Here is a 26,154-nt window from a genome sequence, read left to right as displayed (position 1 = left end):
AGCGTTCCTGCAGCACAGCTGCCGACTGCTTGAAATGACTACATACCATATCCGTATAAAAAGTTAATAAGTTAAAATTTACTAATTTAGAACAAATATTATTAAAAATGTTCATATGTAGTAAAATAGAATGTGTTTTATTATTTTTTATTTATGAAAAAAGTGGTGTAAACAAACGCATTCGTTTTTACCGACGACGATAATACTATTTTGTACATTATCTTCTCTCTCTGTGAACACATATATTCTGGAATGTGTAGCTAGGAAACATGCACATTTCAATATGTAGAAAAAATAAGGAGAAAAATAACTGCAATGTTAAATACTATGTACCTTTTTTACTTGTGCATGCTGTTTGTATTTGGGCTAGAAATATTATTTAATTGGTTACCGAAAAAAGTCATTGAATAAATGAATTTCTGAATTTAAATTACGTTTTTCTTTTGATGTGTTAATGTTATTGATGGTTTTAAAAGTTTTAAAAAGAAGGATGATAAATACGTAATTTATTGTAACTACCATATAAGTAAAAGGACAAGGTGTTTCCTTTATCTATTTAATAACAGAACCCTCACTCATATCTTTTGAATTGCATGATTCTACATGTATATGTATATCAAATGGTTACCAAGAAAATCCTCTAAGATGTCGAGAACTAAGGTCAATGCTATGTTAAGCGCAAACAACCTTATACATTTGCAGATCTATCTATATTCATATGGTTGCTATGGAATGTTTTTTTTTGTAACAGGAAACACAATGTCATTAACATTAATGTAAAAAAAAATATGTTACATTATTTATTTAAAAGCTTTTAAAAGTTTTTAATTAACTTCTATACTTCTCAGAATGCAATCGGACTTGAAATAGAAGTTATTTAGTTGGTTACTAAGGAAATCCATGGTTGCCATGGAAACGCTGAGTAAATAATTTTATGCATTTAATGCATTAATTCATGTTGGTACTTTAATTAAATAAACTTATGCTAATCAAATAACAGTAACTTAAAATTTCCCAATTGAATGAAGAGGTTTTTTTTTCTTAATTTAGACCGAAACCATGGTCACGTTTGTTTCGTTGCTAGGCAACTATCCGGAAGGGTTACCAAGAAAAAAATCCTATCATGTTGATTACTGAGGTCAATACTATGCATGGTAGTAAAATGAACATTTTTGCTGAGGGGGCCATAAATGGCCCTTATCCTATCTTGTTCTTTATGAATTTTTTTTTTTATCCCCATTTTCAGCCCCGGAAATGAGTAGGGTGTCTGCATATCTCATTTATCTCAGCGTAATTTCCATACTGAGTTGTACATTTTGACTTCCACCCCTACCCGCGTATTGTAAGTCACAGCTGATCACTTTCCTCGCACCCTTTTAAAATTGAAATATTTCAAACCGGTCCTCTCGCACACATCAAAACTAATGTTCACCACACGGTATTAAGAACAAAGGGATATTCCTTTCCTTATGTAAGAAACATAAAATTCTACCATCTGGTAAGGGTGATTTCAAGATATCAAAATACATCTAAATTTGCTATTCAAATGTAGACTACCACAATTTAATGGATTCATTCAAATAGAGGAAATGATGTTGATCAAAAATATTTCTGTGTGTAAAATTTCCAAGGTGTGAATAACCTGTTACCTTTCTTTTATGCCAATTCTTATTAGTACTCCCAACTACTGGTAAATGAATAAATCTAAACAATCTTTGATAACTACTTTATTTCTTTGCAATTTGAATTATCACTGATGTTCACATCTTTCCATAATTTTTTTAAAAGATATAAATCATGTAGATGATCTCTCTCTCTCTCTCTCTCTCTCTCTCTCTCTCTCTCTCTCCATTTTATTTATAATTCAGTCATCTTCCACCATTAGTTCATCTTCAAATGAGATATTTTCTGGGTTAGCTACATAGACACTGCTCTGGCTGTCTGAGTCTGTCACAAATAAACCTGTTGATGGGTCCAGTAATGGCAAGTCCTTGCTATCAGTCAAGTCATCCTTTCCAGATTCTTTCTGTGGATCCGTCTTTGAATCATTTTCATTACTCCCAGTATTCAAATTTGCTACACTTGCACTTTTTTCTGTCTTAACATTAGACGTAATTAAAGCACTACTTCCCTGATCTTTTGGATTTTCAGTTATTCTAGCATTGTCCTTTGATGTTTGTTGCTGATTTTCTTGTTTAGTTGCAACAGATGGCTTGGATAAAGGTGTAACATCCATTGCTTCAGATTCATCATCAGATGACAGAATTTCAATTACCTCCTCCACCACATATGGCCTTTTCTTTGGATGACTCAAATGAAGAGATGGCTTGGATGATCCTTGACTAGACCTTTGGGTAGAAGGTTTCGACACTACTAGAGAAGGGACAGAAGTTGACATCAATGTTCTAGGGATAGACTCTTTAGGAGAGAGCTTCGATTCCCTCATGCCTAACCCTGGGGGAGAGGTCTTAAACACATGTGGGTTAGGTACTGGTGGCAAAGACCCTTCGGGAGATTGCTTTGATAACCCTTGGCTTGGCAGTGAGGAGGAAGGCTTCAAAACACCCTCACTTGATACTGGAGAAGAATTCGCTGATATCTCTAGGCTTGGCTTTGGAGGCGTAGATTTTGATAAGCCAGGACTGAGTCCAGAACAAGAGAGATTGTCCGGAAAAGTGGGAGTGACAGGACTAACCAGTGGAATCGCTGGTTCATCAACAACACTCTCACTTCTGGCAGGCAACTCCATCTTTGGTTTTTTGGTTTTATTTATGCCCTCCTCAATCAAGGAGGAGATAAATGAAATGGCAGATATTCCAGGGGTTGTTTCTTTCACATTCAATGCCCCAGTACTGGATTTGCTTTGCTCACCAGTTAAGCTTTTTAATGCTTGAGAATCCTCCTTCTGTGCAGGCTTTTCACTTAATTCTGTGATATTCCTGTGCACCATAGATAACTTTGTCAACTGCACAACAGGCTTTTGAAGTTTTGGTACCAATGTGGAGGCAACCTGAGGCAACTTGACTGGTGACTGAGGTAGCTGTGATTTAGTAGGTGATGCTTGTAATGAGGGGAGAGGAGACTGCGGAGATTTTCCCTGAAGGCTGGTCAATGAAATGCTCTGTGGTAGTTTCACTGGTGACTGGGGTACTTTCACTGGTGACTGGGGTACTCCCGAGGGTCTAAAGAGATTGCTCAGTGAGCGGTCAGGAGAGAAGAAGGAGGAATCTGATTGGCTGGTGTCTGCACTAGACCGGACAGCACCCTATATCAAAATACCGTACATTAGAAATCATGCTTGTCCTTTCATTTAAGTATATGTCACTCATAATCAAACTGCAACACTCTTTTTTAACTACTGTGACGGAAAGTATTTATCATTATTATTTCACTGTTCTTACCTGTCTTTGTGGAGCATTCTGTTGGTGGTAAAGCTGACAGAACTTGAGAGCTTGATCAAGCAACGGTTTGTCAGATAATACCTACAGACAACAAAGAATGTTTAAACATTTTGATCAATACAAGACAGCTTGTTTTTTTTCTCAAATAAATGGAATAGTTTAATTCAGATTTGATTCATTAAGTGAAGGTAAAGACTAACCTCTTCCTTCATGACAGCTTTGAATGTGGCCGCCAATAGGTTACTGACACGTGGTCCTACTGTTGACTTCATTTTAGAAATACAGTAGTTGTAACTCTTGTATGTCTCCATCAACAGTTTGATGGCCTTTTCTCTGTCTTGCATTTCTCGGATGTCTGGTAGTCGGTTCTTTATGGCGCTTAGACAGTAGTCTAATGCCAGTCGGGAATAATGCAGTCGTTCAGCATCTCTTAAATATTTCCTGGAAAATTTTATACAATCATGCTTTAGAAATTTTAATAAAATATTTATGAAGATTCTGTTCATTCAGCATCCAAAATCAAGAATTGAGAAATTTGAAAAATCCTACTTTATTTGGAAACATTAAGGTCAGACGACACGTTCCTCAATTTTAGATAACTTTTCCAGGAATTTGTTAATGGTTTACTACTACTTTGACAAGCTTTTTTGACAAGCTTTCTTGCAAAAAATTAGGGTACCTTACCAGGCACTTCTTTAAAATACTAGAGTATGCAATATCCTATGTAATATCGTCGCCGGGGCTTGGCTTTGAACTCACGACCTATAAGCTTTTGGCAGTGAGCGGCCACGGTTCTAACCACTCGACCATCTAGACATATAACCAAATCCAAGTAAATTTTGATCATTTTTAAAGTAAATATAAGATTAATATTTTTTATTGGAACTCTTTATTACGAGGAGATACAAAAAAGATTTTTGAGGAACGTGTCGTCTGACCTTAAATTCAATTTTATTCAGTTCTATATTATATTTTTAAATCAATACATGTCCTAAATTAAACTTCCATGTAAAAGCTTTAATGGTAAGAGGCAGAGAACAATAAAGGTGTTTCGAGTTTTTATGTATACTAATGTCTTACTTTTCAGCATCAGGGGTCTTATTCAGCTGTAGATGCAGATGGTGTAACATTGGAACATCCTTTTGTTCCGACAAAATTTTCAGAAGAAGGAGAACAGCTCTATTCAGATGAGTAGCAAAGCTTCCTGCCCTCTCCACCTCACTTATAGGCAGCCTCCATGTTCCCTGTTGAAAGATCATTTTAAAGTTTACATTATATTACTTCGTACATGTGTACATGTTATATATATTCCTTCATGTACTCAGTATGAATTTGTACTGCAGCATGTACATGTATAATCAACCCAAGTTTTCAGAATTCCTTCACTGTTTGCTCATGCAGAAGCTAAGCAGAATCATTGAAACAAAAGGATTCTTTGACATATTAATTGCCCACCTGGAAGAAGTTGGCTGACTTTCTCTCACTAAACAGGCCCTGTGCTGGCATGTAGCTAAGTGACTGCCACTGAGGATTTCCCAACAGGAGATCTCTTGCATACTGCAAATTCTGTGGTGTATAAAGTCACAAATATCTATTTTTTTCAATATAAAATACCCGTTAAGTTACATGTATATTGTAGCAAATCTAAACACAAAAGTTTATGTTTCGTTTTGGTTGGTTGGTTTTGACATTGACATTATCATGTATCACTGATCTGGCTTTTGTCACATAGAACCATTTTAACAAGACCTTGGACTTTCTGTAGGATTTAACTTTCTTTTTCTTGCGTCAAAACAAGTTAAATATGACGTTGGTTTCAAGTGAAATATACACAGATTGAATACTCTTAGCTCAAAAGCCAGACAAATCTTGTTTATTTCAAAGAGCCATAGCCGATTGGCCAGCCATAAAATAGACAGGCCTAAATCACAATGCTGTTTGACAAAACTACCCAAAGTCCAAGCTCCTATTAAAATGGTTCTAAATGTTCCACAACATATTAATAGAGCACAGTAACAGTATATACCAATCAGTCTCTCAAAAACAAATAATGTGTTCATTGTATATGACTTATCTTTAATTCAAAACAACAATGGTAGAAAGTTGATGTTGCTTTAAGGTCATGTTGCATGAATGAATTTCTAAAAAAAATAACGCAGAACAAGCCAATGGTTTATTTCACTTCAAGTTCAGATAAATCCTTCGTAACTCTATTTTCATACCTTATGGTAAGGCGAGTAGAAGTACACATAGGCCAGTCTGTAGGTGGACTTGTAGTGGGTGGGAAACCGGGACAGGCACAGGTGTAGTGCCGCCATACACTTCTCTATCAGGTCCTTACGGAGAGCTGCCCCTTCCAGTTTAGGTTTGTTCTCAGTCTGAACTGGCTTGCTGGGTTGACAGTTCTGTCCACCTCCCTCCTGAGTTTTTGCTGTGTCTGCATCCCCTCCCCCTCCTGTGTGTGTAACTGCTGGGTTATTAACTGTGGGCTCTTTTTTAACACTTCCATCAGCATTTGAATTATTGCAGGGCTCTTCATTATTCCCTAGCTCTGTGGTTTGATTATTGGGAATGGTATGTGCTGATTTTGGTAGTTCTTTTTCAGCATGACCTAGCTTAATATTGACAGGACTAGAACTTTCCTGGAATTTTTCTGTTATTTCTGTACTTTTGGATATTGCAGTCAGTTGCTTGTTTTCATTATCTACAAAGTTTTATAGATTTTATCTTAAAAACTTTGATATACTGCAATCAGATGTAACTCTAAGGCTAACAAACTCTAAAAATCCAAACTGTTTACAAGGAGACTTAACAAAATAATATTGAATTGGTACGTGTAATTCCTGATTATTCTCATGCAAAAATTGATACAGTAATCAAGTCTTCTCATATATACATTGTTAGAGATTGGTAAGAGAATGGTACTTTAAAACATTCTTATATATGCAAGCTTTGTAATTTGTAGGAATATTTACCTTTCACATCTGACACAGGGTCAGGTTTGGATATCTGTATGTTACCACTTGATTCTTCAGCCACATTTGTGACCTCTGGATTGTCTGGTGTTTTACTGACAATCGTCTTCTGCAATACACCATCATTCTCTGTTTTATCTTTCAACAAAGCTTCATTTGTATTTTTCACAGTAGGTTCCAATCCTATAATCTGTTCAGTGCATGAAGATGGAACTTCCAGCCTTGCAACATCAGAGTCTTTGGAATCTCCCTTATGTGTAGTATCTGGTACGAAAAACTTAGGTTGTGATTTAGGATCAAAAGGTTCTGGAGATGAAAATATTTCAATTACTTCTGCATCTTTTTTTAACTCAGGTTCCGCACAACTGTGGTCCCCTGAAGGTATAAAACCATAAGATTTCTGCTTGGATAAAGCATCAGTAGACTTGCTCTCTGGTTCCAGTTCCTCAGCTGCCAATTCCAGCATTTTTGGAGTCTCAGATAAAGGCTTAATTAGATTGGATGAAAATAAACTGTCATCTGTTTCCATGGTTTCTATAGCGTCCTGTGAAGATTCTGACTGCTCAGCGCTGGGGAAATACATGCTACTGTCTCGGCTGTTTGCAGAGTCCTCCATCTTTTCGTCCAGGCTGTCGGCAGAGTCGGCGTTAGCTGGATTATCTGTGACATTTTCCATCATGTTTGTGATTTCATTGACCTTGGAGTAGGTGTGGTCTTGTTGGTTGGTTGTAGTTTTATCAGATTTTGGATCACTATGGTCTATAGACACACTAGAGAAATAAAATCAACACAGTCAAGCAAAAGAGCTAGAGCCACGAAGCATCAAAAAATGCCCTATCATTAAAAATTACCATATTTTGGTAAAATATAGGATAGGATCTTAGCTTTTCATAACTCTTTTTCTTTTTTCGATATCTATCATACTTTTTTATAAACGGAGTTTACAATATGGCATTGTTTTGATGAAAAATGTAGAACAGACGTCATTTTTGTTAAGTAACGTCATGAAATGATAAAACTACGTATGACTTGAATCTAATAAAATAAACAAAAAAAACATTAATAAAATTATCATGTAGACATTATAATTAATTTATGAAAATAAATTTATTGATGAAAATAGCATGAAAAGCTTATTTACAATATAGTTTAAAACATATTACAGGGACCAGTGCTGAAGGTCAATATAACGGCGGTACATTTATATATGTACGTGTCTTAAAAGTTCTTTTCTCTGCAATTTGAAACTGCATGAAGTAATGCTGATGATGCGCAATGTATAACTGAGGATTAATCATTGAATTCTACCAATGTAATCACAAATTATTAAAAATAAATATATAAATATGTCAGAGATACGGTAATTGAATTTAATAGAGATATATGTAATCTCGAATTTTGATGCATTACTGTAACAGTCTGTGTACATTATTCTACATGATTATATTACTTGTTTCAAGGCTTCGATATTTTCACCCAATCCTGGCGCTTTACAGCAGTTACATGCCAGGGTTCAGTTCTTTGAAATGTTTTATTTTCCCAGTTTCCCGTTGGCTCACCGTGCGTTCATGTGCGCTCTCCGCTCCGCTCCGTTCCCGCTCATCGTGCACAAACCGCCCACCGTGCGTTCACAAAGATTTCGCCTTGCATGCGCTCATTGCGTTCGTTCAGTGTTCACTTATTATTTAGTCAGATAATATTATATTTAGGCTTATAACAATACAAACATGTAGTTTATTGTTATTATTTCCCGATTACCAACGAAACACAATGTAACAATACCGCCCGGGGCACTCCGAATAAATCGTTCATCTTGCATTCACATAGAGTACATACATCGTTCAACGTTCACTTTGCGCTCTGCGTTCGCTCTCAGTTCACCGTTCATAAGCGCTATCCAAATTCGGCTCAGCGTGCACTCGCCGTTCGTTTAGAGCGCAATCACTGTGCGCTCACCGTTCACGAACTGTTCAAGTGAAAAATAAAACCTTTCAGCGACTGTGTTTATGTAATGGATGTACTAGTATGCCGAAAGCAGTTCTGTATGAAATAATATAAAACAGTTTCGAGGCCCGTTATAGGGCCGAGAACAGTGATATTTGTTTGAGGCATATATAGCCATTGAATATCATTGTTGATTCCTGAGACAGCCTGATTTTAAAGAATAACAGTGCTGTAACCACTGATAATGGTCTGATATCAAGAAGCTCTCTAATATATCAGACTGTCACAAATAAAATTTTTGACTGCTGGAACAAAGGAATGACACTACAGCAGTGTTTTAATTTCTATTAATTAAATGAAAAAAGAATATCGATTTCTTTAAAAATATTCTTATGAGTTAATTATTCCTTATAAATGCCATAATGTCTATTCATTTACATTTCATTTTTTTCTAGTGATATTCATGTCCTTTGAGAATTGTTACAAGTGATAAGCTATCCGTAAATGTCTTGAGAATTAAGATCATATTTCAGAGAGAGAGAGAGAGAGAGAAGAGAGAGAGAGAGAGAGAGAGAGAGAGAGAGAGAGAGAGAGAGAGAGAATGTGGGTTTACTATTTCGGAGCGAAGATAGGTTAAAATGAACATTTTTATTTAAAACATCAAGCAGTAGCACATAAATAATGTTGTAAAATTGTCTTGAAAAGTCGAGTTCATAGCAAGCCTGTAGAATTTGTGTTATCATATCTATAGATTTATAGTGAACTCGGCCGTAAATCGATTTTTTCAGAGGGTAGGGAAGGGGGGGGGGTTGAATGGAAACAAATACTGTTTTAAATCTCACTGTACTCATCGTTGTTTTTGTTTTTTTAAAGAAAGGGCCCGGCAATCTGATTTTTTTCTATATTCCAGACAAGAAAAACTTTAATTAGATTTAATACGCATAAAAAAATCAAAGATGATTTCAATCGAGAATTTTATAGGCAATAGTAAGTCACCGATGTACACACATTTAGGGTGATTTTTTATTTTTTTGGACAAATTATCAACAAAGACATCGCAATTAGGATTAGACTTCTATATAGAGCACATGCTGATAATGTATTCTAAGCTGTGTATACCAAAAGCTGTCTTCATCGAAACAGACACAATCGATCTTTTAAGAAAGGAGTGTAACTGCATGTAACGGTTCACCGGAAATACATTGACCACGCGACGAATCAACACTGATCAACAGGTGGCTGATAAAGAAAAGACGTATGCATTTGCAAAATTTTTTTTATGCAAGGGACGATTGGCTTAATATTCAATTACAGCTGTACTTAGGAATTAAATAATCAAGTTTTTTGACGGAATAAATTAAGTTTATCATATATGTACATGTTTTCATGTGATGTCGACTTTCTTTCTCCCGCGGTATTCAGGAACACGTACTTGTGTGAAAAAAAATGGCTTGCATCTTTCCTTTCGTTTAATGCATTTCACCGTTTGACAAAAAACCCACAACTAGCTACGTATACATGCTATCGCTTATTCTACATAAAGGTATAGGAATATATATTTACTTACGTACGTACAATGTTAACTTTGCCAATTAATTTTTTCTCTGTTTATAGCAATGTTCATGTATCTCATATTCTACTGCAATTGAATAATACCGTGGTACATAGAAATAATGCTTTTTTAAAATGCATACTTTACTGGTCAATTCTATTGGCAAAATACTGAAAGAACTCAAGATTCCATGTACAGATTCAACTGACGTCGCAAACGTCAAACTATGACGTCATTGATGATGCACGATGTAAGCATGAATACACAGTATAAAATTACTAGATAAAACATGTTAAAGTTCAGTTTATATGCATTTCTACCTCAAATATTTAATAAAATGATGATTTTGTAAATAATCACAAATAATTCTTTATCATTATTAATTAAATTCTACTATTTCAATAAAAAGGAAGCAAATAATTACCCTAAAATAGAGTGGTCAGTGTTATTTTCTGTTATTAAAATTTTCAAAATTTGTAAAATACATATTGGCCACACTTGAGTACCTCTACGAAATTTTGCAGGCGGAAGAATTTATGCAATATCTCTCAGTTTTAAAAGTTTCAAAGAGGTACTCAAGTGTGGCCACATTCAAATTTGGGAAATACTGCAGTAAAATCTACAATTTTCAGCTATTTTTAACGATCATAGTATGTTTGATGATGCGCATGTGCTAAACGGTGGGGCCGAAGTGAAAAAAATTCATATACATAGAAGCAGAATATTGTGCCCTACATTATAAGTAATTACAATTTGTATTGTTTCAAACTTGAGTTTTGTGAAAATTTTAAGGCACATTTTGATGCTTCGTGGCTCTAGCTCTTTCTTCTCTTCACCCAGCAACATAATTAAATACAGCTAGGTTATAACCAAAACAAAACTATAATGTCTTTGAACCTTACACTTTCAACAAAAGCACCAATGCTCCTTGGTTGCCAACATTAACAATGTACTTTGTATATCAAAAAAGATGAAAAACATTTGCGCTTACCAGTACATCTACATGTATATATTAAATTTACAACACACAAAAAATCCTACAAAAATTATGTTCAAAAGCTGTTTTATACATCATAAAAAATAGTATGGACAGGGAAGAAAATCACCATAAATGTTTCACAAATTATACTTACTTCCCAGACTCCTCGTCTTTTTTCTCACATCCCTTGGCAAACGGAGAATTGGCTGCTTGTTCTATGTACTCAGCATAGTCATGGTACTCTTCTGAGTGACCTCCCTTTAACAACAGCTTCAAGATGGAAACATGGAGGCGATAAAACATCTGTAAAGTACAGAAGATAGAGTCATTCTAAGATATTGTTAAATAAATGTAACATTTTCTTGAAAAAGTAATTTTATGACAAACCATGGAAACTGGCATTCTTTTGGTTCCACAAGATATACATGTACACTAAATTATGAATAGATCCACATCATATACATGTAGTAGATTACTTGCCTCAAGAGCCTCCACTGCCAGCCTTGGTGAAGTGTGAGCTGTGTATGCATAAGTAATCTTCTTCGGATAAGTGGCATTCTCCTCATGTAGAGCGGCCAAAGCCTGAATCATACATGCATAAGAATTACATCTTAATTCAATTTTAGTTACCGGGTACAATAAATCATTATGAATGTTACATTACATATATATTATCTGTGTATAGTCAAGCCTTTTAAATTCAAGTTTAACAAGTCCTAAAGAAAAAATTTGATGTACATGTTTGGAAATACATAATTAAAGGAACAACAGCTGAGACTTCCATCTCCCTCTGAGATATCAGTGTTCAATATGTACAAAGTTATTAAAAACTGGAAAAAAACCCTGCAAAATAATAAATCATAACAAGAGACCTGTCTATAAAAGTTGAGATATTCCTTGGGTGCCTTATGCATCTTCTCCAGACACTTGCCCATCATGTAGTCGGTGAGCCACTCCTCGCTCTCTTCGTCCACACACTGCGAGGCACTCTTGTAACACATGTAGGCCAGCTCCAACATCTCCAGCCTGAAGCCCACCGCCACCTGCCTCAGCTCTGTAGGGAGGTAGTCCTCATCACACTCCTGCTTCTTCTCCTGGATCACAGATTTTATCATATCAGTATTAATGTTAACAACAGTTAAAACAGTTAATACAGCTATAAGTTTTAAAAAAAATTCTATTCAACTTCACATCTATGCAGTGTATTACATAATCGATACCAGTAAATGTATATTTCTTTGCAATACAAGGATACTGTAAATGTAGCACACATGTATTTAGTATATATTTATATGACAGAAACTGTTTCCCAAGAGGTTAGTGTGGATAGATTTTGATTTCTGATTCTATATACCGGTATTTGATTTGCATGACATTTAGAGATGAACTTGATTTAAAGGCAGCTGTTTTCTGCCAAAAACTCTAAAATGAAAACATTTCCAAATGTAATACCTTTTGAAACAGTTTCTCTGCTATTAATGCCTGCTTCATTTCTTATTCTTATAAGTACCATTCTAAGTATTGCAACAATTACCCCAATTCTATGCTTCATCCTTCAATGGGAGAACTACATAGAATATTTGTTACCTACCTCGTGGAAGTGGAGTTGCCTGGAGGAGTGGGTGTGGAGTTGGTAGGACAGTGATCCGTACTCCATCCACAGTTTGCCGTACGCATCCTCTATATCCACAGATCTCTCAAAACAGCGAAGGGCGGCACGAGAACGCTTCTGGAGTGACACATCCAACTTTAAGTCAGTCTGAAAAGGGGAGAATTCCGAATGATAATCTTAATTCTCACAGCAACATACATGTACAAATACTTTCTCTTAAAGAAAAAAAGAGAAGAAATAAGATTTCCTTCCACGTAGAAGCACTTACAGAGTTGAGTTTCTGCTCCAGTTGATACATCCTTGCCAGAGCCAAGCCTGCCCAAGAGTCAAGTCGTAGTGGGTTTACACATATATCATACATGTAGAACTTGATGGCTTTCCTAAAACAAAATGATAAAATCAAAGTTTGTGTCATACAGGAAGAAAGAAAACTTGATGTCCAAAAACTGCTGCATACAAACTGTACATGTATACTTACGGGTGCTCATTGTTCTTGAAGTAATAATCAGCCAGTAAGTAGTAAATTTCCTGTGTTATTGATCTGTAAACAATAAAAATTCAATTTATTTTCATGTAAACTATTCCTCAAGAATGTAGAATCAAAGAAACTACAAAGTCTAAGAAAACATTATATTATCATTCAGAGCTTAAGTACATGTATAGTCAAGTATAGAAGGACACTTACAAGAACTCCAGCCCCTTCTCTGTGGATGGAACAACATTGCTATTGCCATCAATGTAATCCTGAACTTTGTCAAGTCTGCTGGCTAAAACACAATAAAAATTGAAATGTATTATATTGTATAGAAGCATCTGTATACATCAGAATGCCTAAAATATTTAGAATAAATCATTCTTCCTGTTATTTTAGTAAAAGAACACATTTTCCCCATATCTTTTGGTATTGATACAAAAAATTAGGAATTAAAATTTTCTTTTAAAAAAATTCGTCTTTTTTTTTAAATATAACTTTCTAAATGTGTGCAAAACTGACTTGTAAAATACATATAAAGATGTGTTGTTTGAAATATTTCCTCACCTGGTTTTTCTTTCTCAGGTATGAGTTGTATAATTCTCCTTAACAAAGACTCAAGCTGCAAGAAGAAAACACAGAATAAAAATATACCGTACTTAAGTTTAAAAATACAATTTAAATTCCATCTTTCTTCAAAACTTTTACCTTGTGAAAGTAAACATGGAATTGAACATGAACATTTAAACACCTTGGACTTTTGGTTGGACATAACTTTTTATTTCTTGCATCAAAACAAATTAAAATGTTGTTGATTTTGAGTGAAATATGCATAGATCTCGTAATTTTTGCTCAAAAGCCAGACAAATGTTGTTGATTTCAAAGAGCCATAGCTGAGTGGCCAGCAATGAAATAGACAGGCCTATGTCACATTGCTGTTTGAAACAACAATACCTAAAGTCCAATCCCCTCTTAAAATGGTTCTAAGACATGTGGAAGCATGGTTACTAACCTCAGCAGAAACTGTGTCAGTCTTAAAGCTGTCAAACTCTGGTAAATTTTTGGGCTTAAAGTACTCGAACATCTTAATGGCCTGCTGCAGGGTGAGAGAGATTGGTGGACAGTTATGGTCAGCCAGGTGTTTGGCCCTGCCCTTCTTATTGGGGTGTCCATAGAGACAGTACACACACTGCTCATACATCTGTCTCAGGTCATCTGTGTACTTCAATGGCTCCGTCATCTTCTGCTGGAGGACATCCATGAAAAATATCAGGAACTTTCCGTCGGACTTGGTGCACCATGAATGGCTAAAAGGGACGGAAAATAACAATCTTTTAGCTAAATTTTATCTCATCTGCAGAGTCTTCAATATCAAAAAGAGAGGCTATTAATTTGTTTTACAGTTTCTTAAGGATGACACAAAAGTGTAAGCTGCTTTCCTTACTATAGTTCTAATACATGTTAATCTGATGTACAACAATATTTTTACCTTCCTAAGTAGTCATGGGATACATTGAGCAGCATTAAGGATGAAGGCATGCTGTCACTGATGTTCTGGGCTGATAACTCTTGCTCCTTTTGCAGATCAAAGAATTCTTTTTCTTCACTGTAGGGAAAATAAGTATGTAGTATGAAAATAGTGATACATGTAAATAAAATATTGTGTTATCAAAATATGAAAAATTGGATAAAATTGGTTCAATGGTTCAACAACAACATTTACATGTATATGTACTTTTAACATTAACTTGGTAGTTTTGTTTCTCCCTTTAGTAAATGATTTAGGAAACTACCCATTAGGCAACATTTTGCCCCTCTGTCTCATATAATCATTGTAGCCTTTAACCCCACTCCAAATTTTTATATCATTTCAATGCTGTAACTTTATATACCATATATATTTAGAAAAACAAAAACCATAAAAGCAGTTAATGAGTTAAATGGGCTCATTGAAATTATTACACCATGTCCTTTTTAAGCATGTAACGTACATGCATGTAGTTACAAAACTAAATAGGGAGTTCTATACACATGTACAATTACCATTGGATGACAGAGTAGAGAATCATCCACGGCAGCACACTTCCGATCGGCATGTCAGTGGCCTTCTCTGGTACAGACATCATGATGTCAATCACTGCCATCAGGTCAGAGGTCAAACGCATCTTTCTGGGTCCACTCAGATCTTTTAAACTTTCTGGCTTCTCCAAGTTCCTATTTCAAAAATAAAATTGCAATTCTTAAAAACCATACGAGGAGGCTTTTTTGCTCACTTTTATAATAGGCATCTACGGTAGTCTATGTATTTTTTCTGTTCTAAGAAACTTGAATATGTACAAATGTACCAGTATTCATTTTTACAAACAACAAACACTCTTGACAAATAATGATGTCGGAATTCACAGGTATTATTATATTTCTTACATCAGAAGTAATGACCAAATCTGATTCAGAACATTTGACCATTCGTCCTTGTGAGGGCTAGTGGTAGCTTTCTTGTACCCCTGGAAGGCCTCATGGAATGCTATTTCACCCCAATGCATGGACCTCTACAGAAAACAAATGAAGTGAAAAGAATCAACAAATTGATTGCTGTTGGTTGCATCTAGTGCTGTACTGAACTAAAGTACTCCTTGTAGTGCTATTTCACTTACAAAACACTTAAAATAAAAAAGACAAGCATTTATCAACCCATATTGATTGAAATTTATACTGTACCTTCACATCTCCCATTTTAACCAAACAATTGTGCAACAAACACAGCTGTTCAATTCTTGTCGGTACAATGGAATCTGATTCTTTCCTCTGGAAACAGAAAATTATACAAATCAAATTTTAAAAAAATCAATGTTTTTTGGTGTTCATAAGTAATTACCAGTACAAAGAAACAATCCTAATATGCTTGTAAGAAATTAACAATTTTTTTTTCATTTCATGCATTTTTTTTCAACTTAAAGAGCTATATACACATAAACATCAAAAACTTTTAAACTGTTTTAGAATTAAACAAAATATACCCACCATAGGTTTCTGACTTGGCTGAGTGACAGCTTTCAGGAGGAGCTCGACCACCTGATCATATTCTTTGGCATCATACAACTTCTGCATTTCATCCATGCACTGGCTCCTCTCTAGAGAATTCTGATGTCTTTCTATGCTCTCTGTAAGGTAAATCCAAACAGTTAAAAAACATGACTGTTTAACTCTTTCTTAATTTACCAAAAACAGTGACAATAGTTAGCTTTCTAAGATATCAAAAGTTCTATAATTACCAATTGTAATCCAGTTGTCACTCTGACAGTTCTTGAGAAGAATCTCATGGACGTTTTCATCTTCAATCCTCCACTTCAAAAACTCTTTTGCCTAAACAGATTGATATAAGAACAATCAGCAAAGAAAAACCACAAAACTCACAAGATTGAAGAAACCAAACTTGAACCAGCCTGCATCTACTGTTTGATTACAAAATGACGATCATTTGTATCCTTACTAATTTGATGAAAATCTTTCCTTAACCAAAAACTAGAACTGTTCAAGTAGGACTTAAACCCCAAGGGCCTCTTTAAATAAGATGGAGGTATTATTAAATACTACCCATATTTCTGTCTATTATATGTACCTAATATCACTCAAGAAATATAAATGTATGTACCAAGTACATGCATTTGCAATGATGATGTACTTAAATGTCAAGGATTTTTATTCCCAATATGAGAAGACTCTTAACAATACTGTAAATTGACATTACCTTGTGGAAACTGCATGAAGCATATTGAATCTCTCCTTGTAGAAGACACAGCCTAGCCTGCAGCCAGAAAGCTGTGGGGAACAATTCTAACACTGAACAATGAAGTTACTAGTTATAGTCTTGTGTTACAATCAGCAAGCAATTAAATAACTAATGCATGAACAAATTCTACATTATTGTATATTCAATAAATTCTAAATGATGCTGTATCATCATTACACATACTTTAGATATCTTTTATGATGATTCCTACAATTCAACATCTCCATCAGCCTATTATATAACTTTTTCAGTTCATTCATCAACAAATGTCACAGATGTAGATCATATTCAACTTTTATTGAAAACGTGTTCAATCATCAATAAATTAATTTTGTCTACCATACAATCCTCTCTATAAGACCACATGTAACTCTTAAAAACAATAAGCTTAACACTCTGTCAGAAGGAGACGTACCCCGGACACAGTGCTGTAGCCATAGTGAGCCCAGGACCTGGGACTGTCCCTGTAACCCAAACACATAGTCCATGTCCTCCTCCCAGGACCCAGGCATCTCTGACGGCACCGCTGAACCGGGACTCTTCCTACAGAAAAAAATATACCACTTACAAAGCAAATCCGGACAAACATTGGAACAGAGAGGACACAATAAACTGGCCAACAACAGTTGTAGAAACGTTTAATATTCTTTATTTACATGTTTTAACAATATTGAAAATACATGTATCATATCAATTGAATCTTAAAATATACAGTTCCTATTGTGCTTTCAATATTTGGTTTATAGAATACAAATAAATATATGAGAGAGTGAGAGAGTTACCCTTTGGGAGATGCCCCACTTTTGAGGTGTTTAGTCAGCCATTGATCAAACTGTAACTCTAGCCTCAACAACAGCATCTACAAAACAGGGCCAGTTTACATTAGTGAACAAAAATCAAACCAAGTAATTCTCATAAAAAAAAATCACATTTACTATTAAAATGCAAACGCATACCATTGTACATTGTAATAGATATATGATCTTAAAATTAAGATCAACATAAGTTTTGTCTAAAAAGTTATCAAATGATAATTTACCTTTCCAAATGATCGAATATCTTCCTCTGGTTCATCTTTGCTATTAATTGAACAAAAAAATAATAAAATGTTGCAATGCAAGTGTTTAAATGGAAATTTTCAGCATGATAGTAAGGCTCTCTGTAATAAAATTACACAAACTTCTTAAGTTGCTCCACTAAACAAATCTAACCTGAGAAGACAAGGCAGGTCCACGTGTTTCCTCCACCTTGTGTACACTTTGACGTACACGGAGGCCAGCTCCTGGGGCCAGGACAGCTCGGTCCGGTCACACAGGGACTCCATGAAATGTAGCATCAGCATCAACACACCACCATTCTTCTGTTCCCTCTGAAGGAACTCTCGCACATCACTGGCTTCTGTTTCTGACAAGGACTTTGCTTTTGAGGCAGTACTATTTTCTGTAATGTTTTAAAAAAATCCTTATAAAGTATCAACTACAGCTATGAACAACATTCAAATGGTGTTTCTGTTATAAAGTGGCTTCTACAAAATATACATGTACATGTATATGTATCAAATGATACACTACAAAGAAAAGAAAATAGTCAGGTTACAGAGTGTCTTTCAAATTTCGATTCTGGTAAGTAAGAACTTGCACATGCGACATTCTGACTACAACATTTGTATTGCCAGTAATGATCATATATTTGCTAAGGTTGATTACCTTTTGTGTTAATTTTGGAGAAGACAGACTCTTCATTCTCCGATACATGATCCAGAGTATCCATTTCTTCTTCATCAGCTCCTGGTCTAAATGTATAAACACTTTTTTATAGCTAACCTGTTTTCACAAATGCAATCTTAAAATATCCGGTAAATCTACACAATTATAACAAAAAACAGAGGAAAGTTTATCCTACATTAAGTTTTAATAATTAAAAGGTTTTCCAGCCCTACTCATCAAGAAACAGTGAAAAAATACTCAAAAAAATTATCCTATAAAGTTAGATACAAATTACAAGCAAAATAACTGACAGCCAATCTTTATTCTTTGTGTGAAATCATAAGTACATGTACATGTAAATACATGTACTCAAGAGCATAAATACCGTAATCCGGTGAATATAATACGCAGTAGTGTACAATACGCACCCCCACTTTGGGCCTGAAAGTGGTGAAAAAAAGCTTGTTGGGATGTATAATACGCATAAAAAAAATTGACCAAACAGTAAGCCTGAGTATCAACAAAGCAGTTATACTTTGTATGCACGCTCAACTTCATCGCTATACGCTACCGGAAATAAGAAAAACACAATATTTTCTTAGATACGGATTTATTGTAACTAATACATCGCGGTAATATCTTTAATTCATAATCAATGTTTTAAATAGGCCTTGTATTAAATATTCTACCGTAAAAAATTCAACTACTATAATTGTTTAGTCATTACCATCCCTGTGAAGTGAAAAACAGACGATGTACAGGTATGGAGATAACGGACCTAATTAAATTCTTAAATGACTCCGATCAAAGTGATCAATTAGAGGCCTGGAGCATAATAAAATATATGCACAAATAGTTGTGTTGTGTATAGTACACATAGCTTAAGGGGGTGTCTGAGATACCCAAGGTGTCAAGCGTTAGCGGTGGGGGACCACAACTGTTTCAATGGCTTCAATTAACGGAATAGGTTATAGAATTATTTATATTCATAATTATTTGCAATAAATTAATTAGCATTACTTGAAAATGGTTAAAAATGAGCCAAATGATGTGTAAGCTGTTTTCAAAGATCGGCTACAAATAGCACGTGGCCATCGAAGTCCGCATTCTATTAATAACAGCTGTAATGGCGGCGTACACGGAGATATAAAAGAATAGGCAGTTGAAATTTTTAAAGGCCACTTTGAAACAGTTTATTTATTAACAGACTTAAAGTGTACATTTTCTTTAATTACATGCTATATTAATGATTTCCTAAGGGTTACATAGTAATATATATGTGATAATAAAGGAATGTTACGATGTATAGCGGGGTAGCGGTCCTGTCTGTGAACAGCATAGGTAATACGGCAGTATGATACCCCATACTTCAGCTAGGGAAAAAATATGTCCAAATCCTATAGGGTTGTATAATACGCATCCCTTTCTCACAGTAAAAAATGCTTGGAAAAAAGTGCGTATTATATTCACCGGATTACGGTATATTTACTTGTACCAATAACATTTTTTATCATCAATCAAAATGAAAAATTTACCGAAGAGTGGAAGGTATGAAAGTCTCTAAAATTTCTCTAAAGTTGACTCGCTCCTCTTCTCTTCTTGTGAAAGTGTTTCTCACCTGAAAGACCAACAAACATGCAAATAAGGTAATCATTCTGTCAATGAACAAGAAAAAAAGATGTGCCAATAGTTTGTAATTATTCTGGAACATATCATTGTCACATTAAACATTTGAAAATCATACAATTTTTTTATGATGAATTTTAAAAAAGTATCGAAATACATGAACATCTCAACATATATTAACTTACATGAACATGTCACATCTGGAATGAAATATATCATATTCACTTTTTGACTGTTACTCACCCTAGCTGACCGCCTCTTCTCATAAAATGGGCTATCAAAGTTGGATGACCGCTTCCTCTTCTGTCCTTTGTTCTTGCCCTCTGTGTCACTCGTTTCTGACCCCGGATTGTCTTGTAATGCAGAAGTCACTGAAATATAAACAAGGTATATCTACATAAACAAATCTTTGTTATCAACACAATTTTTAAAAAAATGGTGTAGGCAACACTAATTAACAAATAAAGAATGTACAAAAATGGAAATCTTAGTCCCCTTCATTTTTAACTTTATTGTCAGTAGTTGAATTCTTCAAACATTAGCTTGTTCCCCTTTAATTGGAATTTTGTACAAATGCGACAAGGTTTTCACAACACTGGATGAAGTTAAGATGTATAAAGTATAATGAAGATATGTCTAGAACTTTCAATTATAATGCTCTATAACAATCTAAAATGGATCAATTTTTTTATTACTTATCCTTCACTAATTGTTACCTGATATGGGAATGGAGGACAGAGGCGTACAGGAATTGAACACATCTGGAGTGGAAGGAGCGCTGGTTGGAGGTGACAGGAGGACCCCTGGGTCCTCAGTAACCAGAGCGGAGGAGCAGGGAGGGGTCGACTCTTGACCCACAGTACTTCTACTGTAAATCACATTTTCACAAGAGGACACAGAAGTCACTACAGTTATTTCACTAGAAGTGGGAATGGTGACAGTACTAGAGATGATAACAGCATCTGTTATAGCAGTGTTACTCAAAGAGGTCACGATTGTTTCCGACTTAATCGATGGAGTTTCGTCAACCTCCATTGTTTCAGAGGGCACAATTTCTACATTGTCCTCCATGGACTTTGATACTTCCTCTTTATTTTCTGATGATTGTGGTGGTGCGTTCTCTTCAGGTGGTTGTTGTGGTGTCAGTTGTGGTGGCACCTCAGAGGAAGATGAGGTGTCTCCTTGTTGATTCTGTTTCTCTTTCATTTGGATTTCAGTTTTTTTATCCTGGTCTTCAGCATAATCACTTAGATCCACACGTATACCCATACTCTGTTGAACAAGAACATAAGTAAAGTGTTATTAGAGGAGGAGGAGGAGACCCTGACAATAAGGATGACTGTCTGAATGTAACACTTTGGGATTATTTGAAAAAGAAATACTACCATGGGTGGGTTGGATTTCTTTATAGTATTGTATAAAGCAATTAAACTTTCACCAACATCAATCCATCTACAAATATAAAAAGATGAAGTTTCATCAATTCAGCACTACTTTATTTTTGTCACATTTGGAATTCCATTAGTAAATAAATGTTTACAATAATGACAAACTAATAGCAAATAATATACATGTATAAAAGTTTTGAACAAAAAGATTTACTGAATAGCAATGCATTTTCAAAATTCAAACAAATTATATGCTAGGTTAAATTAGTTACTTACGTGTATGATTTAATAGGGACTGGAAGCTTATTAGGTTTCATTGGTGGGGTTCTGGCTAGTTCTTTTCGTTTCTGTCTCATTGTCATAGCTTCATTTATAAACTGTATGCAAAAAATATTTTGTGACTGCTATAGAAAAATGAAATTCAATCAACATGTATTACAATACATCTATATGTATCTTAGCTGCAGGTCTGTAGCTCCTGGTCAGAAAAAATTTGGATGGACGACCTGGGAGCTACAGTGCCTCCCATAGTAAAACACTGCAATTTACAGTGCACAAAAAATTGCACTAGTTTTGGACTGGTTAACCCTATTTCTGAACATATTCTGTGGAAAAATTTAGTATCATTAAATTCTTCATTTAATTAACTGCAGATATCGGTACTTTACTTGCCCCAAACGTTCTTTAAACACACTTGCGACCTCGGAAATTAAAGTATGTTAAATTCACGTCTAGCTCGAGAGTCACCATTTTTAAATGTAAACAAACTGCACCACTTCACTTAAGAGGCTGGTGATGGAGTTTAAAAGAATATCAGAGGCAAGTAAATTGATGATGTATGTAGTAAAATGTCTGAGGAATTTTTTTGAATCAAATATTTGTATAAAAAGTGTTTGGAAATAAGGTTAATCAGTCCAAAACTAGAGCAATTTTTTGTGCGTCGTAAATTGCAGTTTTTAACTATGAGAGGCACTGTAGCTGCCAGGTTGTCTATTCGATTTTTTTCAGACCAGGAGCTACAGACCTGCAGCTATATGTAAAAATATATTCATAGAATTGAAAAACTCCATCAAACACGGTTACCACAAGGTACTACATTGGGCTGTTTATTCGATTTAGCGCTTTTGGCGGAATGCGGCGTCCGCTTAATCAAGTACATCGCTCAATGCCATGCTTATATGTATAAGAATAGTCACATTCAGGAATACACTAATTCAAATCCACGCCAACTTGTTCACAAACTAAATTCCGCCAAATATCGTACACACCAAACACAATACGTTTACAGTAATTAAACCTTGATACAAAGTATTACCTCGTCTATATCTTCTTGGTCAACTTTCTCTGTATTAATTAGTGGATTACTGAAGTAAAAATAAAACCCACGTCAGACAAACAGCATCAATCTTTTCTGTGCCTTTACATAATTTTAAATTCAAATACAGTTCAAGAAATTATTTCATAATGATAAAATTCTTCCTACCAGTCTTTGAACATTTCTTTTGTATAATCTCTCAGAGATGGTTGTTCCTTGAATATCTGATTCCTGAAAACAATTCCTTTCAGGTACAGGTAATCCTTCTTCAGAGCTTTAGATATGTAGTACAGGCAATCTGAAATTTTCAGAATTTACATTAAGAGTTATTCCTATATTGTAAACATTGATGATATTTCTACTTTCATTTCATTTTCACAAAGAGACTGCTTCAATTACTCATTTTTTCTGCCGCAACTTCTAATCTTTTTAATGTGTTTTGTATTAATGTAAAATGTAATGTATAATGTAAACTAGTCTTCTTTTATCATGTAATTTTGACTTATTCTGTAAAGTGCTTTAGAGTTTTATTAAAGATAAAGCACTAAATAAATGTTATTATTATTATTGTATGATTAGCCTCTATCATTTGGCGTATCTTTCTGCCCAATACTTACACCAGTAATCATTGATGGTGTACAGAACAGTGATGATGTTGTCCAGGCATGGCCAGTGGTTGGGATTACACTGTAGGCCCTGTGAACAAAATCATTGCAAGAATGTGACTTCTGCAACTGCATGTGGTCATAAACATTTTTTTTTATCATTAAATCATTTTATGGAGTAAAATTCTTGATTGAAGTCTTCTCATTTCAATAAAAGTATCAATTACTGGTATTTAATTATTATCTAGCAGTGTTTAGTCTTTAAAAGATGTCTTTGCATCTTTATCTTATTCTCACTTATTTTCATCTGTAATAAATATACACAACAAAATTTTTTATTGATGGCAACTATTTATATAAATTGTCATTTTTTACAATAGCTTTATAATTGATGTACTCTACCTGTTCAAACCCCAGTCTAGCAAGTTGGTAATTGTGTAGTTTCAGGGCTATAGTTCCTATCTTATACCAAACTGTGGTCTCAGATTCATCCACTTTCACAGCCTAAACATTTAAACAATTTACAAACAAGATTAAGAATTGCTTGAAGTTCAACAACAGAAAATTTATAACATACTTCTATCAAAGAGTCAGATGTTATTCTCTTTTAACTTCTGAAAATCACTGGATCATACTGCCTAACAACTGTAAAGTCTCTGACAAGACCCAGATCACTCATGCAAATAAATGTCTGTTTTAAGATTTACAAACCTTACTTCATAAATACCATATATCTGGGTTTTATCATGTCACAAAATTTCCGAAAATGTAAAAAATCTGATCCATTTTTAATTTGCATCAGTCATTTTTTGCAATTTAAACAGTTTCATATAGAAAATGAAACAGGATATAAATTCTGCATATTCAATTATTTGTGATTTAAAAAAAGAGATCGAGAGAAAAGCGAAAATTATATCATCGTGAAGCACATAAACCAATCAAATTGATTTGTATACCTCTATGTACCACTCCATGGCCTCTTCGTGATCTCCCTTTTGTAAGGACATTGTAGCCAGGTTTTTGTATATAGAGTACAGGAGCTGCAATCCTGGGTGAACGATTCCCACTGTCTCTGTCTCAACAAGTTTGGCTGCCTGATTAACACAATGAAATATACAAGAATTTCAAAAGATAATTGAATTACCTTTTTAAGTCTAATATTTTGTCAACAATAATAAAGAGAAAATTGAAAATAAACAAATCTATGCATAATTTTGTCTCTAGATTTAACTTTGCTTAGTATTGTAAAGGGATGGGGAAATAATGACAAACCAGAAAAGACTTTGAACCCAATTCCCTTGATTCTCTAGTCAGGTGCTCTACCCACATAGCTATCTGGCGCCAGTATTCAAACAGGTCTGACCATCACATTCTTTTAGAATCTAAATTAGATTACTTACATCCCAAGTTCTTTCCCTTGGCAGGAGTTTCAGGAATTGGCATAGTGCCAAATGTAACAGTAAAGGAGAAATAATGAATGACCAAACCAAAAGTTAGAACCTGGCAATGATTTTCTAGTGAGGTGCTCTACCCACTGAGTTATCTGGTGCCGGCATTAGAACCAGTCTGACCATCACAGCAATAGAATACCTCTCTGATAAATCCATGACTGAGAAGCTGTTCAAATGCCTCTTCAGCCTTTTGAATATCTTGTCGCTGTAGTCCAAGAGCCTTGTTATACAATGTATATGCTTCCGATTCCTGTAAATGAAATTGGTACAGTGGTGTAAACAGTCTGCGAGCTCGTCGAATCCAATGACTTTCTTAATTTGAATGTTGATACAAACCTCAGCTTCCCTTGTTCCAACAGTCTTGGCCCTGAAATCATCTCCATCAACCTCACTGCTGCTGTCATTCAAGGCAGCTATCCGAATCTGAACATACAATGTGTATTATTACCAGTTCCAAGTTTGTTCTGTCTTTTTTCATCTTAAGACAAGTGCTTGTTTGCTTATGCCTATACACATTTAAAAACAATCTGTGATTTCAGTCAATAAACTTGTATGACGGTTATATATCTCTTACCATTTTTAATCATGCATCATCAGCATTTAACTGCGTAATCACGGTAATCACGTCATGCACATTCCGCGGCATCCTTTGGAAAACTCTAAACTGGTTTCTGTAATGTTGGAGCTGGTAACCAGTTTATTGGAGTGCCTAAAATCCAAGTCGTATTCACATGAGCGTTCCGGCTATCCACTAATGTTACTTTACTGACAATCCACAAACAACTCAAATGAATGTACTACAATATATTAATCAGAATAAAGTGCATTAATTATATCTCTAATTTAATATTGGAAAAAAAATAATCGTAAACAAAGCAAAGTTTGAAAACATGTTAATTTTTATAAGAAGTTTTTAATCTGATCACCTTTTTCAAATGCATATATATATATATATATATATATATATATATATATATATATATATATATATATATATATATATATATATATATATATATATATTCCTGATAGGAAATTAACTGTGAAGTAGGAGATGCTATATGAATTTCGGTTGATTGTTTAAATATTTTGCTGTTTGACGTCCCGATGGGATTTGTTTATACGTGTCACACGACAATGAGTTGCGACATTACCTGTTGTCGAATAATGAAGAGATTCAAATTAAGACCTACATGTGTGCTTTGGTTATACTGCTAAATGTTATTTATAATACATTTATACCAGCTAAAGTGTCTAAAATATACAGTATCGATCAGTGTGTTACAGAGATGTAGAAATCTTTATAACATGGATGTTGTGGCTGCATTGAATATTTGC

General features: G+C 34.7%; 1 protein-coding gene across 1 annotated transcript; it reads right to left on the bottom strand.

Moving 5' to 3' along the window:
- Positions 1–1,219: 1,219 nt before the first annotated feature.
- LOC128185409 (calcineurin-binding protein cabin-1-like) lies at positions 1,220–25,457 on the bottom strand. Its single transcript, XM_052855010.1, has 41 exons — positions 25,391–25,457; positions 25,153–25,239; positions 24,956–25,066; positions 24,322–24,459; positions 23,768–23,869; positions 23,378–23,456; positions 22,929–23,058; positions 22,761–22,809; positions 21,722–21,822; positions 21,443–21,509; positions 20,774–21,329; positions 20,301–20,428; positions 19,967–20,049; positions 18,432–18,517; positions 17,937–18,165; positions 17,765–17,804; positions 17,508–17,584; positions 17,141–17,268; positions 16,684–16,754; positions 16,208–16,298; positions 15,957–16,096; positions 15,654–15,740; positions 15,360–15,484; positions 14,979–15,149; positions 14,425–14,541; positions 13,948–14,242; positions 13,503–13,557; positions 13,149–13,230; positions 12,942–13,004; positions 12,732–12,843; positions 12,443–12,610; positions 11,724–11,945; positions 11,332–11,433; positions 11,006–11,154; positions 6,377–7,146; positions 5,624–6,105; positions 4,857–4,967; positions 4,482–4,645; positions 3,602–3,842; positions 3,402–3,482; positions 1,220–3,265 (listed from the first exon to the last, which is right to left on the bottom strand). The coding sequence occupies exons 1-41, from the start codon at positions 25,391–25,393 to the stop codon at positions 1,865–1,867; spliced, it is 7,494 nt and encodes a 2,497-aa protein (XP_052710970.1). The 5' UTR covers positions 25,394–25,457; the 3' UTR covers positions 1,220–1,864.
- Between the last annotated feature and the right edge of the window lie 697 nt (positions 25,458–26,154).

The sequence above is a fragment of the Crassostrea angulata genome, chromosome 1 (genome assembly GCF_025612915.1).
Source record: "Crassostrea angulata isolate pt1a10 chromosome 1, ASM2561291v2, whole genome shotgun sequence".
Taxonomy (NCBI): domain Eukaryota; kingdom Metazoa; phylum Mollusca; class Bivalvia; order Ostreida; family Ostreidae; genus Magallana; species Magallana angulata.
Note: the sequence above shows the minus strand (reverse complement) of the source record. Positions and strands in the feature narration are given on the sequence as shown.

What these genes read in the sequence shown, in the direction of transcription:
- LOC128185409 (XM_052855010.1), bottom strand. An exon ending in CACCATCAATGATTACTGGT is followed by an intron (nt 23,059 to 23,377) that starts GTAAGTATTGGG and finishes TGAAAATTTCAG; the next exon opens with ATTGCCTGTACTACATATCT. An exon ending in ATCTCAACTTTTATAGACAG is followed by an intron (nt 11,434 to 11,723) that starts GTCTCTTGTTAT and finishes TGTATGATTCAG; the next exon opens with GCTTTGGCCGCTCTACATGA.